General features: G+C 51.8%; 2 protein-coding genes and 1 long non-coding RNA gene across 12 annotated transcripts in view; 1 reads left to right on the plus strand and 2 right to left on the minus strand.

Moving 5' to 3' along the window:
* The window catches only part of PLXNB1 (plexin B1), a 29,284-nt gene extending 25,685 nt beyond the window's left edge, over nucleotides 1-3,599 (minus strand). Inside the window, exons 1-2 of one of the 3 annotated variants that reach the window (XM_034658246.1) lie at nucleotides 3,506-3,599; nucleotides 364-414 (exon numbers count right to left, since the gene is read on the minus strand). The gene's annotated coding sequence lies outside the window, so the exon portion shown is untranslated. Of the gene's footprint in view, nucleotides 1-158; nucleotides 298-363; nucleotides 415-1,403; nucleotides 1,421-3,505 lie in introns of those variants that run through there. The other 2 variants (XM_034658245.1, XM_034658247.1) reach the window with 2 other exon arrangements.
* On the minus strand, nucleotides 2,633-10,763 carry CCDC51 (coiled-coil domain containing 51). Of its 8 annotated transcripts, XM_034658254.1 has the most exons (6): nucleotides 10,683-10,754; nucleotides 10,247-10,333; nucleotides 6,346-6,468; nucleotides 5,288-5,607; nucleotides 4,128-4,292; nucleotides 2,633-3,648 (listed from the first exon to the last, which is right to left on the minus strand). In XM_034658254.1, the coding sequence occupies exons 4-6, from the start codon at nucleotides 5,597-5,599 to the stop codon at nucleotides 2,893-2,895; spliced, it is 1,233 nt and encodes a 410-aa protein (XP_034514145.1). In that variant the 5' UTR covers nucleotides 5,600-5,607; nucleotides 6,346-6,468; nucleotides 10,247-10,333; nucleotides 10,683-10,754; the 3' UTR covers nucleotides 2,633-2,892. The 8 variants fall into 8 exon arrangements, with proteins under 8 accessions (XP_034514145.1, XP_034514148.1, XP_011231678.1 ...); XM_034658257.1 differs by lacking the exon at nucleotides 10,247-10,333 and having other exon boundaries at nucleotides 5,288-5,486; nucleotides 10,683-10,763; XM_011233376.3 differs by lacking the exon at nucleotides 10,247-10,333 and having other exon boundaries at nucleotides 10,683-10,763.
* A 25-nt stretch (nucleotides 10,764-10,788) lies between these two features.
* On the plus strand, nucleotides 10,789-13,107 carry LOC100479191. Its single transcript, XR_859596.3, has 4 exons — nucleotides 10,789-10,918; nucleotides 10,998-11,053; nucleotides 11,136-11,223; nucleotides 12,901-13,107. It is a non-coding gene; the product is annotated as an uncharacterized LOC100479191 (long non-coding RNA).
* Nucleotides 13,108-15,339: the final 2,232 nt, after the last annotated feature.

Consider the following 15,339-nt stretch of genomic DNA (forward strand, 5'->3'; position numbering starts at 1 on the left):
GGGGGGGCGCGCTCCGCAACCACAGGTGTGCAGGTTCTGCGCCCTGCCGCTTCCCTCGCCCCTCACCCGCCCCGCGGATTCGCCAGCCACCACCCCCGCCCCACAGCGCCCCGAGCTCCCTCCTTCCCTTCTGTGGCCATCCTCCCAACTTTCTTTACCTGAACTTCTCGGCGCCTGGTTTCTCCCCAGCGACCCTACTCCCCGGACTCCCTAACAGCCACCCCCTCCTTCAGGTCCCAACCTCTGGCTGTGCGAGAGGAGCACAGGCTTTGGGGTTGGGCCTGAGTTTGTGCCACCACTAAGCCTGGTAACCTGACCACCACCCCCCCCACCTCCACCCCCCATACACGCCTATTTGCTTACCGCCAAGTGGAGGTGATACACCTAGCCGGCTGTTACAGGAGCTCACGAGGGCTGCAAAGTGCACAAGCAAGGACACATTTACTTCTTTTCCTCCCAGGCCTGTCCCTGGACCCACCCTGAGAAGTCTTGGGCAAGTCTGGACTCCCTCACTGGCAAAAATACCTGGGCCTTTCTAGGGAGGAACCGTTGGCCCAGGTATTGTGCCCTCTGCCGGGCCCTTCGCACACACCCTGGCCTGCCCACTGCAAACTCAGGAGCCAGGACCTGGCCCATCCTGTTAGGACTTTTGCAGGACTTAAGCTCAAGACACATTGGGATAACCTCCTGGGAGGCAAAATTTGTCTCTCTCTCTCTCTCTCTCTCTCTCACACACACACACACACACCACACACTCTGGAAGCCCTCAGAGCCTCCACAGGCTAGGGAGAGCCTAAACCAGAAGGTTCAGGTCACCCACACTGGCTACTGTCCAAAGAGCCAACACCACAGGCACTCTCTGCCACCTGCCACCCCCACCTGCCATCAAGAATCTGCCTTCACTCTCATCTACCCAACTCTGCCTTCCAATTTCTCTCTCACCAACTTCTCAGGTCACTCCCTTTCCTCCACCCCGTTCTAGCACCTGGGGCCCATGCACCATCATGTAACCCCCTTCCCAGTTCCCTTATCCCTGGCCTCTGGCATGAGAGACCGCAGGCTCTCCATCTCATTCTCTAACCTATGCCCCACCACTCCCCCACACCTCAGCCCCGTTGGCTTTCCTGCCTGTGCAACCTGTGGGGAGGTCTGTCCCACATACCTGGAATCCTCCCACTTCAAATCCATTCACTCAAGTGCACACCCTTTAGGACCTTCCTCACCCCAAAGGGGGACATGGGACTTCCAAAACCCACAGCACCCCTCATCTGTACACAGATATGGCACCTCCTACCCCATCAGGAGGGTGAACATCCCACAAACAGTGGTCATTTCATCTCATGCCATCCTGAGGAACCATTACACAAAGAAAACAAGGTCAAGAATGGAGTGACCAGAGGCACCTGGGTGGCACAGAGGTTAAGCGTCTGCCTTCGGCTCAGGGTGTGATCCCGGCGTTATGGGATTGAGCCCCACATCAGGCTCCTCCGCTATGAGCCTGCTTCTTCCTCTCCCACTCCCCCTGCTTGTGTTCTCTCTCTCTCTCGCTGGCTGTCTCTATCTCTGTCGAATAAATAAATAAAATCTTTAAAAAAAAAAAAAAAAGAATGGAGTGACCAAATGACCAAGGGACCAGTCGCTCAGAGGCTCACAGAACCCGCGGGGCCACCTGGACTGTGTTCATGACCCAAGCCTGAGCACAGGCTCCGAGGAGGGAGGGCACCTCATAGGAAGAAATCCTACTGGCTCCACAGGCCCCGGCTGAGAGTGGGCTCTACACAGGCCCAGGCAAACAAGTCCCAACCCACAGAAGCCCCTCCCCACAGATCTACATACCTCCACAGGTTCAAAAAGGAGTGGCTTTTCCAGACCTGCAGGGAGGACAGAGTACCTCCTGGCAGTTCCTGTTTACTCAAGGACACGCAAGGCTACCCATGGCCATTTAGCCCAGGAGGTCAAAGGTAGCTGTTCTCTGAAAAGGGACAGGCCAGGGGTTTCCAGGCAGTCCATCCCCGGGTTCCCCCAGGGCACCTCCCACCTCTAGGAGGCCCCTCCCCATCACCGCCAATGAGTTCACACTGCTGGTGGGCTGAGCTCTGCTCCTGCCGGTACAGGCCGTCCCTGGGCTGTGTATGGGAGGACACCTAGCTCTAGGGGCACACCAGGACTGCCCAAGACTCTCTGCACAGGGACCCAGACTGACTACCAATCTCTGTAATTACGTCCCCAGCAATAATTATCAACCTTTCCCCTGATCCCTCTTCCCTGCTCTCTTCTGATCATCCCTCCAGTGTTAGAACCAGGTTCTCTCCACCCTGGCAGAAAAAGTAATCCAGAAACAGGGCAGTAACCATGGTCAGCAGTGGGTGCACAGGCTAGATTCCACTCACTGGAACCCCCAGGCTATCCGACACAGGAGGGTCAGCCAACCAGAGGCCAGGCCAGGCAATCTAAAACAAAAAACCCAGGCCTCAAGGGTAAGTACATCCAACATGGTCCTGAACTGAGGACGAGACCCAGAGGAGGTAAGAGAGAAACTTAAAGGGGCTGATGATTACCATCATTCCAGGCCCAACCCTCGAATCCCAAATCTCAGTCTTCAACAAGAAAAACTCCAACTGATGCAAATTACTTTAAGTAACACAAACCCAAAGACATTTTAATTGGACATTAGCGCAGGGCTTTGATAATTAATATGGCTTTGATAATTAATATAAGTGAGCACTTTCTAAAAAGCAAAGTATGCCTGTTGGTGAGCCACGCAGACCAGACGGTGCTCAGCCTCAGCTGGAGGTTGCGTGCACCCCGAAGGCTCACTTCATTGTTGGGCTTCTCTAACTAAATCCATAGCCACGCCTATCCCCTCAGGGCCTCTGGAGGAGGGTCCAAGGGCTAGCTGGCCCTGAACAGCATGTAGAGCACAGGCAGCGTGGCCACGAATGTCACAGAGGTGACCAGCGTGCTGTAGATGGTGTTCCTGTTGACCTGGGCTTCCAGCCTCTGCTCCATGTCCGACAGTGCCACGACCATGCTCCCCTGCTCCAGCAAGGAGCCACGCAGAGCCCCATCTGCTGGCTCCACCAGGCCCGGATGCACGGCAGCCTTTGCAAGCTCAAGCACCTCAGCCGCTTGGCTCAAAGTCTTTTCCAAGCCATCAAGCCGCTCTCGTAAACCCTCTAGACAGGAATGGACCTGCCTGGAATGGAGGAGCTGCTCTTTCAAGGCAGCTGAAAGGACATCTGTGTCTCTGTTTTGGGTGGGGAAAGTACCTGCCTGGGCCCCAGAGCTCTGCCCAGGCCCAGCTTGTACCAGGCCCCTTAGGTCCGCCATGAGGTCATGGAGGTCCTTTTGCTGGAGGGAGTAGCTAGATGCCTGTTCTCGGATGGCCTCCTGGAGGCTCACGGGCCCCTTCTGTGCCTCTAAGAGCAAAGCCTTCAGCTCCTGTAGCCGCACACGGTTCACATAGGTGGAGCCAGCCACGCCAATCAGGGCCCCCAGGACTGACCCAATGAGCGACCAGTTCTTGGTCCTCTCAGCTCGAGCGCGCTCCTTCTCGTGACTTTCCCGCACGGCCGCGGAGAAGAGGGAGAACTTCTCTCGCTCCGAGTCTTCAGCACGTAGATAGGTTGCACGAAGCCTCTTCTCCTCCTGCAAAAGCAGAACTGTGTCACACAGCAGCCACATGGCCCTGCCGCTGGAGCCACGAGCAGCCGCTCCTGGCGCTCAGCCTCACCCTGGCTCAGACTACATGCTCCATAAACCTGCCGAGGGAATGAAGGCAGAGTAAGCCTGGTCGGGACGGGGAGCCAAGGGATTGGGGGTGGTTAGGATGAGCCGGACTACCTTCCACCCAAGCAGGGCTGGGTCTGATCAGACTATGGAACGTGTCCTCTCTGGGCCAGTCCCTCCTTCATGGTGCTCGCTCCTCAGCAATCTGTGACCCAGATTACACTGCCCTGGACTGCTAACTCTAGGAGGAAGTGCGTGGAGAGGCTCCGGAAGCCCCTACTGGTTTACCTCCTCACCAGACCTCTGACCACTGGCCCGTGAGGCCACCTTGCCCCTCCCTGACCTGCCAGTCTAGGGGCCCTGGCCAGCGGGGTAGGGCTGCCCCCCACCGTGCCCACCTGCAGCAGCCGGTGCTCCAGCGTGGCTAGTTCCAGGTACTGGTTATCCTCTCTGGAGACACGGTCCAAGCGGTCCCTCACCTCCTTCAGCTTGGCCTGGTGACCTTCCAAGCCCTCCTGAGCCTCTCGAACAAGCCCTCGGGCCACCATGAACACTTTCTCTGCCTGCAGAGAGAACGATGGAGGCCGTCTGCCCTTCCCTCCACACCCATGCAGGCTCAGCTCCATTCCCAACAAGGCTGTGGCTGGGGGGAGTGGGGTATCGGTGCAAAAGGTGTCCCTCAGACACAAAATCCTGGCTCACCCAGCAGTCCTCAAAGTGCAGCCCCGGGCCACACCCGTCAGAATCCCTGGATTTATCCATTCAAGTAGAAATAATGTGCCCCTGAGAAACTGGAAAGTAGCTAGCGCTGCACACAAAACCCAGCCAATTCTAGTCTGATACAAACCACAATGAGGAACCAGGCTCCTAAGCCATTTCACGTAGGTAACCTTAGCTACACTTCACAACAATGCCACCCGAGGCATTGCTGTGGCTTGCATGTTACAGACCAGAAACGCCAGCTCAGCCGTGGTCACGACCTCCAAGGGGAGAGACAGCACGCTGCCCCAAAACCTCCCGCCGAACCCCAGGTTCTTGCCACCTCACTAGCCGGGTCTGCACTAGGCAGGAGCGGGAACAGAGATGACAGGATGCTTTTCCGTTGCCACCAGGGGCTTCGCAGCCACACGCAGCTCTTTCCAGCTCACCATATGCTGCTGCCCCAGCCCTGTGCCTCTACCCGCACCAAGGCTGTTTTAATTCCACACAGAGCTTTGAGGACACTGTAACGCTCTCACCGACCCCAAAGAGTCCATGCAGGAAGTGTCCGCTGGCCTAACACAATGGATGTCAATGGCCGGGAATGATGGGTACACAGAAACCTGTTTCTAGGGTAGGTGAGCACGGTTCCACAGAGATCTTCACCCCAGGACTATCAAATCCAGGTTGTCATGTGAGAAATAAGTCAGATCCCTCTACGAATAGTATTTGTTCAGGAAAAGGAAAATCTGGGCATGGCTTCCCAGCACCATGTCGCTGGTGGGTATCTGGCAGGGGCCTCCAGGCCACAGTTCCCAAGTCAGAAAGCAGGGCCAACCACCCCGACTTCCCTCCTCACCTCAGTCACGTTTCCCTGCGCCTCTCGAACCTCATTGAGTCCGACAAACTCTTCATATCTGTCCCACCAGGTCGTGGCCGTGGAGGACGCTCGCTGCCGAATGTCGTGCCCCAGGGCTCTTCCCAGAGCTGTGAGGCGGTGGAACAGCCCCGGGGCCACCTCTTCAGGTCTTTTCTCTCTGGGCTGACTAGGGCCTGGGCTGCAGAGAGTCCTGGTCATAAAGAGGTCCCTTCCCAGGAGGCCTCTTCGCACCAGCGCTCGGGGCACACCCATGATGTGCTGCATGGTAAAGGCAGTGCCGCGCCCTGTCATCGGGAGATCTGTGGGGGGGACGCCAGACAGATCAGCTCACAGCTGAGAAAGGCTGGGCACAAGTTGGGGTTTAGGGCCTAGGCACAGTTCTGAACGAATGCCCATGAAAAAGTCCAAACGGAGCGCTACTCTGTTGTGCCTGGAGACTGTAGCCACTGTGGTCAGGCTTCCACGGGTGCTCCCAGACAGCCCGGGGAAGAACACAGCAGGGAAGGTCATATTTAGGAGATCGTGCCTTCCGCCTCCCTCCGCGAAGCCACCAGACTTCCCATTCCACCCACCTTCCCCACATCCCCCAGGTCTCTGCTGTGACTCGCATGAGAATCCTGGTGCCTGGTTTTCTGATAATGTCAAAGAAAATTCTTAAACCTGAGTTGTGCCCATGCCGACATAGCCCCACAAAGGTTTCATAAAGACTCCCGGGGAAACTGTGGAACTAAGGGGATTTCAGGGAATGATTTCTGTAAAAGGCCATCAAAACCAACTGCCCAGACTCTGAGGGCTGCCGCAGTATTGGGGAAGCAGAGTTTTGCTTATGTTTGAGGACATAGGTAGTTTACGTCCCAAGGCAGAAAACTCCTTCCTTGCCTGTCCTCTGAGAAGAATTCCAGGAGAAAAAGGAAATAAAACAAAAAGCCCAGATCTCTTTACAGAGGACAGTTTTTCTTAGGTTCACAACGAGCCATTCTCCTGTGTGCTCCGAGCTCAGACTCCCCAGGCCCCCAGTCCCATGTCACAGTCCTCACCTTCTGTAAGCTTTCTCCAGCCTCTCCAACCTCAGTCGCGCTATACAGGTTAGATTTCTTTAATCTTTCCCTTTTCAGCCTTGCTTTGATGCTTGGGCCACGACGACACCCACTTCTCGTTACCTAAACAGCACAGGGAGGCTCCCATTACCCATCAAGCCTTGCCTGAGCCCAAGAGCAGCGAGGACGCTGAGGACCCCAAGAGATGGCCAGGTGACCCATGCTCCCTGCACACCTGGGCCAGCACTCCCTCCCCTGGCCACCTCCCCCTGCCCCCATAACAAGCTCTCAAGTACTAACTCTGGCTGTCAGAGTGACACCTGGTGGCCAGAGAAAAGCAGTGAGAGCTGGGGACAGGAAGACAGACAGGAGGAGCTCCGGGGATGAAGAAAGGGGCTTCTGGATTTAACAGAGACTGACTCAGAGCATCCCAGCCTCCTCCCCCTGTGCTGTGCTTGGAGAAGCTCAGGCCCTCTAGAAAACAAAGTTGCTTGGGTAGGGACATGCCTCCTGCCTAAAGCGGGTCCAAGCTGAGAGCCACAGAAGGGGACATTCCTGTGACACTGATTCCAAGCTGGTGCCGCACCCGAACTCCTGGGCCCCATCCCGAGGCCCAAGAAAGCACACAACATCCAGGACCCAGGGGTCGAGCTAGCCTCCAAGGCCTCAACACCAGCACCCACTGCACTGAGCTATGACCCCACAAGAATCCTGCGGTGGGCCCTGCATCAGAGTAAAGCACACAGGCTTGCAACCCCGCCAACCACAGCCCTCTCCTCTTCAGCAACACTCACCAGAAAGGTGTCCGCCTTGGCTGTCATGACCTCCTCAGCCCCCATTCTATCCTGATCCCACTCCACCACAAGGCTGCTCCCCTGGGGGCTCCACAAAACTTCCACCTTGCCAGATTCAGCAGGCGCTTCTCACGTTTCTTCTCCAAATCTCTGCAGCTTTCAACACCCCGTCTTTTCGAAGTCACTACCCCCTCTCGGCTTCCTCCAACCTTTTCAACCTCCTTTCCCGGCTCCTCCTCTACCAGCCGACCTCTCCTGGAAGCCAGGAGGGTCACCCATCCCTGGCAGCGACGACAGCCACATCCTCCTGCGCCATCCTGGCTTCCCCCCTGCGGCTCAGAGCTGCTCTTCACAACCTGAGGCTCTATTAACTCATCATTTCACATCCCTTGGTTCAACACTCCCCGGCTCCCTGACAGCTCCCATCTCACTTGCCATGAACACACCAGTCCCACCAGTGGCCAACGAGCCCCGGGCCTCTCAACTGTCATCCCCTTCCTCCTCTCTGCCCCTGTCCTCCGCTACAGGCACCCAAACATGCGAAGCCCAACCCTGCTGTTTCCTGAGCAGCTCCAGGCGGTTCACCCTGACTTCTAGCTCTTGGCGCATACATCACCTCACGGCAAGGCCTTCCCTGACCATTCCCTCCTGGGCCACCTGCTTTATTCGTCTCCATCAGACACGTATTTGCCTCCTTTACATGTTGCCAGGCCCCTCACTAGAACATAAGTTTGGTGACAGCAGAGACTTTGCTGTGCGAGGAAATGACTCAAGTTGTTCCTCTATTCCAGTCCCTCCTCTCGCCCACCCAGCCCCCACTCCAGCCTGACTCGAAGGCCCTCCCCACTCAAACATCTCACAGGCCCAAACTCAGCACAGGGAAGGTGTTCCTGGCAGAGGGGGCAAAGTGGAGATGCACGTGGGGTCATCTAAAACCTGAAAGGCTGCCAGTGAAGCTGGAAGACAGCAGAGCGAAGGAGAGTGGGCAGAGGAAAGGCTGAAGAGGTAGACAGAGGCCACATTAAGGAGGTCCTTGAGGGCCACATTCAGAACCTTGCCCCTCCAAATCCATTCTCCCATTCATTCTATCCAGATGACTGTCTCCCACCAAATGCCCATCCCACGAACTTCCATCACCTATACCTCTTCCTCACTCGCAGCTGATGGCTTGTTTCATTTTTCACAAAGAAAATATTTAAAACTTGGAGGACAACTTCTCTAAACCCCTACTATACCTTCCCACCTGCCAGTGCCTGTCCAGTTCCTACCTTCTCTCTTGCTCTTCAGGATGAAGAATTCATGGTCTAGGGAGACCAAGCTGTGCCCCAGGTCCCATGTGCTCTCCCCACCTGACGCTGCTCACTAATTGATCAGACATCCCTCCAGCCCCACTTCTCAGCCAAACTCCTTGACGGACTGTCAGCACCTGCTGCCTCCAGTTACTCTTCTCCCATTCTCTCTTAAACCCTCTCTGATCTGGCCCTCGCAACCACCATGCCACCAGAAATGCTCCTGTCCAGGTCACTTCCATGTTGCTAAATCCAGTGATCAGATCTCAGTCCTCCTCTTACTCGGCCTATCAGAGCCTGGGGCTCGCGCTGCCTTCCTCCTCCTTGAAACGCCCTCTACACTTGGCCCCACTCATCTCCTGAACCTCTGCACAGAGAGTGCTGCAGGGCAAGGTCCTCGGACTCCTCTCTTATCCAGCCCCATGGCTTTAAAAGCCATCTATGGAAAAAAATTTTTTTGAAGATTTTATTTATTTATTTGACAGAGAGAGAGCACGCACAAGTAGGGGGAGGGGCAGAGGGAGAGGGAGAAGCAGGCTCCCCGCTAAGCAGGGAGCCCCATGTGGGGCTCGATCAAGACCTGAGCTGAAGGCAGAAGCTTAACCAAATGAGCCACCCAGGCACCCCATCTATGGAAATGTTATAAAATCATACCGATGGCTGAACAACACCGCAAATATACTAAAACCATTGAATTGTACACATTAAACAAGTGAATTGTATGGTATATAAATAGTATTTCAATAAAACTATTACTTTTTTTTCCCCAAGTAATCTCTACAACATGGAGCTCGAACTCACAACCCCGAGATCAAGAGTCACACGCTCCACTGACTGAGCCAGCCAAGTGCCCCCCCCAAAAAAACAATTACTTTAAAAAACTATCAACTATACTCTGATTTTTCCAGCCCAGACCTCTCCTGTAGATTCCAGGCTCATTTACCCAACTGCTCGATCCACATCTCTGCTTAGAAGATTAATGGGCATCTTAACTTCCCTTCCCAACTTGCCTTTTCCACAGCCTTCTCCATCGTGGTTGATGGAAACTTCAAATCAGACCAAAAAACCTCAAATCACCCAACATCCTTCTCTCCCATCTCATATCCAATCCGTTAGTAAATGCTACTTCCTTTCTAAAACCAAAATCCCTCCTCTTTTTACCCCTGCCACTGCTATCACCTTGTCGCAATGACTACAATGTCTCCCTGCTTCTACTCTAGCCCCTACAGTCTATGGTCAACAGAGCAGCCAGTGGCCCAAATCATGTCTCTTGACCTGCTCAAACTCTCCAATCGTTTCTCATTTCTCTCAATGTAATAGCCAAAAATTTTTTCATGGTCTACAGGGCATCCACCTCTTGGCTCTCATTCTTCTCTCTGACCTCATCTCCCGCTAGTATATACTTCTCACTCTGCTCCAATCACAGGGACCTTATTCCTCCCAGCTTTATTGACACGTAAATGATACATATCACTGCGTAAGTTTAAGATACACACGTGATGACTTGATACACTTCACAGATGTGTACTTGATACACTTGATAGATGTGTACTTGTACCACAATAAGGTTAGCTAACACATTGTTCAGATAATTACCATGCATGGACTTTCTTGATGTGGCTGGAACACACCAGGCTGTCCCCACAGCAGGACTTTCACACAACAGACTTGCTATCTGCATTGCTTGCTTCCTTCTCTTTTCCAAGTCCTGCTCAAATGTCATTGCCATGCATTCCCATCCCAGTACTCTACCCACTTTGCTTTACTTTTCTCCATGCATGTATCACATGACCTGCAATATGTATTTCACTTACTTACTTTGCTTATGGGCTGTTTCACCCACTAGAATGTCAGCTCTGCCAGGGTAGGCATTGTTTTGTTCAGTGCTGCATCCTCAGTGCCTATCTGCGTATAGTACATACTCAACAAAAATGTATTAAATGAATAAACAGAATTTGCAAAAGATCACAACCCGGCTCGATTATAAAATCCGAACTCCTGCCGGTAGCCTCCAAAACTTCAGGACGGGGTGATCTAGCCCCCGTCCACATTTCTGTCACCTCCCTCATATCTCCCTCCACCCATGCGTGCTTTCCTCGGTTCCAGGAACGCATTTGCTTCAAGGCCTCAGCAAACGCCCTTCGTTCTACCCTCAGGGCTTTCCCCATGCACTGTCCCAGACCTAGCGCCTTCCGGTTAAGCACCCCTCTTGGCTTCCGGACCCTCCCCCGGCAAGCCAACCCCCACCTCGTACCTGGCGCCCCAACGAGGTTAATTGCAACCCAAACAGAGAGCCCGCCACTCAGTAGATCTCTGACCCTTTAACGCCCGCCCCCAGAGTTGCTTCCGGCAGCGGGAGGGCAACTTCCTGACTAGGAGCCAATCAGAGGGCCCGCGTGGAAGTATAGCAGCAGGGGGTGGGAAAGGGAGCTCCGCTTCCGGTGGCAGGGTCTGGGGAAGGGGCGGCAGGCGCCATGTCCGGCCGCGAAGGTGAGTGTGCGGGGGTGGCGCGGCGGAGAGGGAGAGGACCCCGCAGGGACTGAACTGAGCACGCTTGTGTCGCCCACAGGTGGCAAGAAGAAGCCCCTGAAGCAGCCCAAGAAGCAGGCCAAGGAGATGGACGAGGTAAGGGCGAACGCGGAGGCGTGGGCGGGTGCGGAGGGACTGGGAAATTTGCCTGGGGTGAACCCCGTCTGCCTCTCCTTAGGAAGATAAGGCATTCAAGCAGAAACAGAAAGAGGAGCAGAAGAAACTCGAGGAGCTAAAAGCGAAGGCCGCGGGGAAGGGCCCCCTGGGTAAGTGAGGGCCGAGAGAGCGCAAGCCGGGCAAACGTTCTGAGAGCATCAGTCTGGTCCATATCCTGTCTCATTGGTGAGGGCTCAGTTCCTCGCGTCCGATACGGGCGCTGTGCGCCCGCCAGGCTTGGAGTCGCAGCAGCGGGAAGGGGCGGGAGTCAGACCAGCTCTGGAAATGAAGTCTCTTTTCTCCCAGACAGTCTGATGTTGCCTTCTTTAGGGAAGCGGCAGAAATGGAAACACCGAAATTCATATATCTTAGGCACAAATTCGTAGAGTTGAGTTTCTGAATATTGTGCGCTATTTCTTGCCCCAAATTTGTATTTCACTGCTTCTTTTTTACTTACAACATTTCTTGCCTTCACCGCTCATATTGTTAATTCTAGTAAATTCTTTTGCATCCTGAGTCTTCACTTCTGGGTTCGCCTAGACTAAAAGATAAAGTCCAGGCTCCTTAATGTGTTATTGCGCTATATGCTCTTTTAACCTAATCCCCCACCATTCTGCCTCTTTTCTTTATGTGGGAAGAATTGCTTACATATCGAAAGATTTTTCAGACCCAACAGCCCGAATACTTTTCTGTGCTTCTTAAATGCTGTTTACGTTCATCAAACTAGTCAACAATTTCTTCTGTAGTTATTTGTGCCCTATGGGATCACTGTGAGCCGCAGTGGGGCTGGTGGAGGCTAGGATGGTGGGAGTGCCATCCATGGCTTCCTAAAACTTCTATCCCAGTGAGTTTGATTTGATTCACAGTGCTGAGGTTCTAGTTATTGAGATTCTCGTTTGGATCGTGAGGTATTTTATACCTTCCTTTAATCTGTGGCTGTGTATAGGGACATGGTCCATCTTTAGTGAAATTCTGTACTACTAGTTTTTCATTGATGATCTCAGTTTTTAAAGGTTTATTTTGTCAGACATTTAGGATCTTCAATAATGTGTTAGGTATATTTAATTTTGTAAGTATTTCTTAAGTTATCTACTGTGTGCCAAATATATAGTCAAATGTAAATTTAATAAAATAAAGATATTGAGTAAACCACATTCCAGGATCATAACGTAGTAGCGATGCGTGATGTGACAGTAGAGAACGTAGACTTGGACGTCAGACTACCCAGGGTGGAATCCTGGCTTTGTCGCAGACCAGCTTGTGTCTTTTTTTTTTTTTTTTTTTANTTTATTTATTTATTCGACAGAGAGACAGCCAGCAAGAGAGGGAACACAAGCAGGGGGAGTGGGAGAGGAAAGCAGGCTCCCAGTGGAGGAGCCTGATGTGGGGCTCGATCCCAGAACGCCGGGATCACGCCCTGAGCCGAAGGCAGCCGCTTAACGACTGCGCTACCCAGGCGCCCCCAGCTTGTGTCTTTGAACAATACCTCACTAAGATTTCATCATCTGGAAAATGGGTTGATGGGGGATGAGGATTAAATGAGCCAGTGTGTGAAATACTTAACAGTGTAGATCTGGGCTAGTGCACAGCCATTATTTGTTCCGCTGCCTCATCCTCATTCAAATATTACCCAGAATAGACTGTTGGTAAAGCCCTGTGCATGCTTGTATCAAAAAGGATGCCCGGCACAAGAGCTGAGCCTTTCTAGGATCCATATCGGGTCCCTGGCACTTCTGTGGTAAGGAGTATGTTTTTCCTTAGCTGAGACTTTTTTTTTCTTTTTGCAGCCACAGGTGGAATTAAGAAATCTGGCAAAAAATAAGCTGTCCCTTGTGCCCGAGGCAATGATGATCCTTAATTCCATTCCTGTTTAAACATCTGGATTCCCTGTCATAGCATCCGTTGCTGCCTATAGCTGGAATGAAGTGTTGTCTTAGACCCTGTTGTACATTTAAGAATAAACTTTTGTAAAAAAATAAAAATAATCAATCATACAGTGGCTCATATTCTCTTTATTTCTTGTCACTCAGTCACCTCTACCTTAGTTGTGAGGTCAGAGTGAACCCAGCCCAGAATCCTGCCAGTGTGTGCTCTTTGGTCTTTGTTCTATCCTGAACTCTGTCACCTGGAATTAAACTAATTCATTTGAAATGGCTATAGTTTTTGTATCATCGTATACCCAATGGAATACATTAAATGAGGTTAATGGAAGAATTTGTACTTTGGGGGAGGAAAAAAGGTCTCTGTCTCTCTTAGGACATCCACATTACCATTTGTTGCAGTGGAACTGTTCGTCTTTCTTGTCAGGAGTCCACTAAGTGTATGCTGCACATGTACCAAAAAGGAATTCCTGTTGTCAAGGAACTTCTCTGTTAGAGGAGCAACATTAATACATACAAGATGCATTATAAAGGGAATAAAACTGGGGAAAGGAAAAAGATTCCTGAAAGTTTCTAAGAACCAAGCTTACTCTGAAACACCAGGTCTGCATTTACACAAGGGCTTCAGAAAGGTCCTTGCTAGGTTCCTATGTCTTATATCCCACGTTCGACCCATCAGCAAAATTAAATCTGGCCTCTACATACTTCCTCCAGTATCACCCCCACACCCTGCCATTCTGACCTGAAATCCTCACCTGGATTATTGGAATCACATCTACATTTGTCTTCTGCCCCCTACCCTTGCTCCCCTACTGTTTAACCTTCACTCAGGATGCAGTGTCTTGCTAAACCACAAAGTTATACTTTGTCTCTTCTTGGCTCAGAATTCAGTGGCTTTGTAGGGCAAAAGTGAGAGTCCCCATAATGACCAGTCAGGCCCTAAGGGATCTGGATGCCACTCCCTACCTTCTGATACCATTCATCCCCTTCATCTTGAGCCACAATGGTCTACATTACAAGGAAGCTGACTCACTGCTTTTATCAACTCTTCCTTCTGCCTGTCACTTCTGTATACTGGAGACTACCTCCCTTCCTTTAGAAAGAATTCAGGCATCACAGTAGTGAGCTCTTCCCTTACCACTGTATATAAAGTGGTAGTCCCAGTTGTCCGTTACCCTTTTTCATTTTTTTCTCTTTATATTTGTTAATGGTCACCTTTGATTCCAGAGGAGTAAACTGGAGGAGGCAGAGCCTAAATGCATATATATTGAAATAATTCAGAGGCACAAGTTTGGATTTCCCCTCCAAACCCTTGATATCCCTGGAATTATGCTAATAATGCTAAGCTTTCTCTGATCATGTGTTTTCAAGAAGGGCTCTAGAACTAGTCAGATTTTGCTAAGTCGAAACTGGAATAGGTTTTTATAGATGGAAGCCTGTTTTATGACTAAGGTACTTGACATTAATAGGGCGGGGGGGGGGGGGCTCTTTGGTCCTCTCCTGGAAAGTTGCACAGCCAGCACACTTTGGACTTCTGGCATTCCCTGTGGGACTGAGAACAACTCCCAAGATCCAGTGCCAGCACACTGCCCTAAGAGTAGTCTACTACTCATTTGGTGGAACCTAATCCTTCCTGACAAGTGAAGTAAGATCCTATCTTTACAAGACCAGAGACCTGCAGCAATTAAGACTTAGGTGTTCAACATTTGGACAGCTATCTGAGGGAACCTACTAGTTATCTCAAAAACTAAACTCAGGTATTTAAGACCTTCTACACCCTGATAACCATCTCCCTTTATTTACTGTTTCCACAAACATAAGACACAAGCTAAGTTTGGCACTGAGTGTGCAAGGGTAGAGTCTTACCTCTGTTACTCTCTAACACCCTGTTCCTGCTAACTGTACTGCACGCTACTGCTGCCCAATAAAATCCTGTCAGGTGCCCAAGTCCTGCTCCTCTTTGAAGCCTGACTTCTCTCTTTGCCATGGATAACTCCTACCTGGCATTTGTGTGGCATCCATGTCAGTGTTGTATCCTCATTTGAGTAGACTTGTATGCCAGTCTCCTTGCTAACTCGATAACTTCCACTCAACCTGGAGGACAGCCCAGGTGCCACTTTCAAGGGGGCTTTCTTGACCTCCTGAGCCTCCTCATTCACTTATGACCTGCACTTGGGACAAAACCACTCAAGCGCTCTCAGAGGAATGAATGCCAACAGCCTAGTCAGTTCCTGCACTCTCCAACACAGGCACACCCTTCTCAGATCACCCCCTCTCCGTAGAACTTTCTTCTCCAGACCTATCTCAAATGCACACACTCAAGACATTTATTGCTCTCAAAAACAC

The sequence above is a fragment of the Ailuropoda melanoleuca genome, chromosome 4 (assembly GCF_002007445.2).
Source record: "Ailuropoda melanoleuca isolate Jingjing chromosome 4, ASM200744v2, whole genome shotgun sequence".
NCBI lineage: Eukaryota > Metazoa > Chordata > Mammalia > Carnivora > Ursidae > Ailuropoda > Ailuropoda melanoleuca.